A 2,058-nucleotide genomic window follows, 5' to 3' on the forward strand; every position below is an offset into this window, starting at 1 on the left:
AAGGCATCCAGACACACACGAAACACTAAATCTTATACTGGGGGAGGGCATCCAGACACACACGAAACACTAAATCTTATGCTGGGGGAGGGCATCCAGACACACACGAAACACTAAATCTTATACTGGTAGAGGGCATCTAGACACACACGAAACACTAAATCTTATACTGAGGGAGGCATCTAGACACACACGAAACACTTAATGTTATACTAAGGGAGGCAACACATTTCGTTAGAATTACTTCCTAAAAAAGCGCAAGGGGATAACATCGGATTGATTTCTGATTTAAAACCTTTAAGTGGGAGTAGCGTAAAATTACATATGCATGCCAAATGTGTCATGTCTGTTAGTGTTTGTATGTAACGATGTGTGTGTAACACTACCTGTATGATAAGTGTAATGTTCGCCTTCTCAGTAATGTTACAAATATAGTTATGTTGCGAGTATTATAACTAGGTATTTAACTACACATGGGGGTACTATAACTACATACGTAATACAACCGCACACATGAGTAGTGTTACTACTTATCTGGTATTTATAAGATCTATTCACGAGCATAATTTCACATGGGGTATTATAAATACATATGTGAGTTCAATAACTATATAAATGAATGTTATATGTGGAAATATTATACGAAACTATAATAATATGAAAACTTCCTATGTATTATAACTGTTTCGTGTAGTATATCTACCTGTTCGATTAATGCAGGAGTTAGTTAAACTATATATAACTGTATGTATATACTACAACCATAATCTTTGCGAGTACTATAGCTACTTGTTAGAGTATGTATGTACTACAACCATAACCTTAGCGAGTACTATAGCTACTTGTAAGAGTATGTGATATGTGTCGGTTCTGTTACAGGGTCGGATTTCCTATGATGATCGTAACCAATATTGTAGCAATGGCCTATCTCTCGATATGTCACCTTGCCTTTGAATGGCACTGATACAGAGCCGACGGTGGAACACGTGTGGTCTCGGCTGTGGAAATTTATTTTTGTGCATTAAGTTGATTCAGACATATACTGAAGTGTACAGTAATAACTGACTTCCGTTTATCTTTATTTAATGGCTCTTGGTGCTTGTTTTTTGGGACATACTAAGTCCTGTCAGTAAAATATGAAATGTTGTGTAGGTTAAATATGCTTTATGAATGATATTAAAATGTTTATGTGATGTTACGCTGAGATTGACTACACATTCTTTAAGCAATGTGTATACATGAAGGTTTGCTGCGTTGTATCTACTCATTCAAATATTTTTCAATTCAAAATGTGTGAATTTTCAGTATTGCCAAAGTCTCGTTGTCTCATTAATGCATGCATTCTTGTGTATCTTTTCAAATATATGAAATTAATTAAACAGAGAGAGAGAGAGAGAGAGAGAGAGAGAGAGAGAGAGAGAGAGAGAGACGACTACCTCGACGACGTTGAGTAGTCGACATTTATAAAATATCTTATCTTTCCGAAGGCGTTATTGTAAGTTCTGCAACGGAAGAGTCAGTCCTTTCTTCAACAGTTGGAAACAGCTATATAACTCAACGTTTTTGCTGACGTCCTTTAGAACTTGCAGTCGTTAATATGTTCGCCCAAGAGGTCATGTGTCAGGTTTTATTTCTTAGTACTAATTTTCCACCAAGTCCTTATGTCATATTAAGACTTGTCACACAATGGTGTCTAGATTCCAATAATAAATTCTTAGCTATTTTATAGTAACATTAGCCATATTTCTGGCTTGCTCATTAACGTTGTTCTGGGATAAGTTGTTATAACGGGTAATCTATCCGTTTTTCGTTTGTAAATCTGAACATATTTACTCATTCACGATTTATGTTTTCGCATACGTAATGGTACGCACTCCAAAGGCGTTAAGTATAATGTATATAAATATAGTCACGTGTCATTAACATCGAGGACATTTGTCGACTGATCGCTCCAAGACGAATTATCATATTGTTTCTGTATTCATTGATGCCCTTTATTTACACATGAGGGATTACGAAGATCGCTTAGGAGTGTCGATTATTGAAATCTTTTACGGT

General features: G+C 35.8%; 1 protein-coding gene across 1 annotated transcript in view; it reads left to right on the forward strand.

Moving 5' to 3' along the window:
• LOC110465401 (P protein-like) overlaps nucleotides 1–954 on the forward strand; it is a 33,558-nt gene extending 32,604 nt beyond the window's left edge. The window contains exon 17 of the mRNA XM_021521187.1: nucleotides 880–954. Within this exon, the coding sequence (XP_021376862.1) occupies nucleotides 880–954 (75 nt within the window). The remainder of the gene's footprint in view (nucleotides 1–879) is intronic.
• The last annotated feature ends 1,104 nt before the right edge of the window (nucleotides 955–2,058 follow it).

This window comes from Mizuhopecten yessoensis, unplaced genomic scaffold (genome assembly GCF_002113885.1).
Source record: "Mizuhopecten yessoensis strain PY_sf001 unplaced genomic scaffold, ASM211388v2 scaffold1581, whole genome shotgun sequence".
NCBI lineage: Eukaryota > Metazoa > Mollusca > Bivalvia > Pectinida > Pectinidae > Mizuhopecten > Mizuhopecten yessoensis.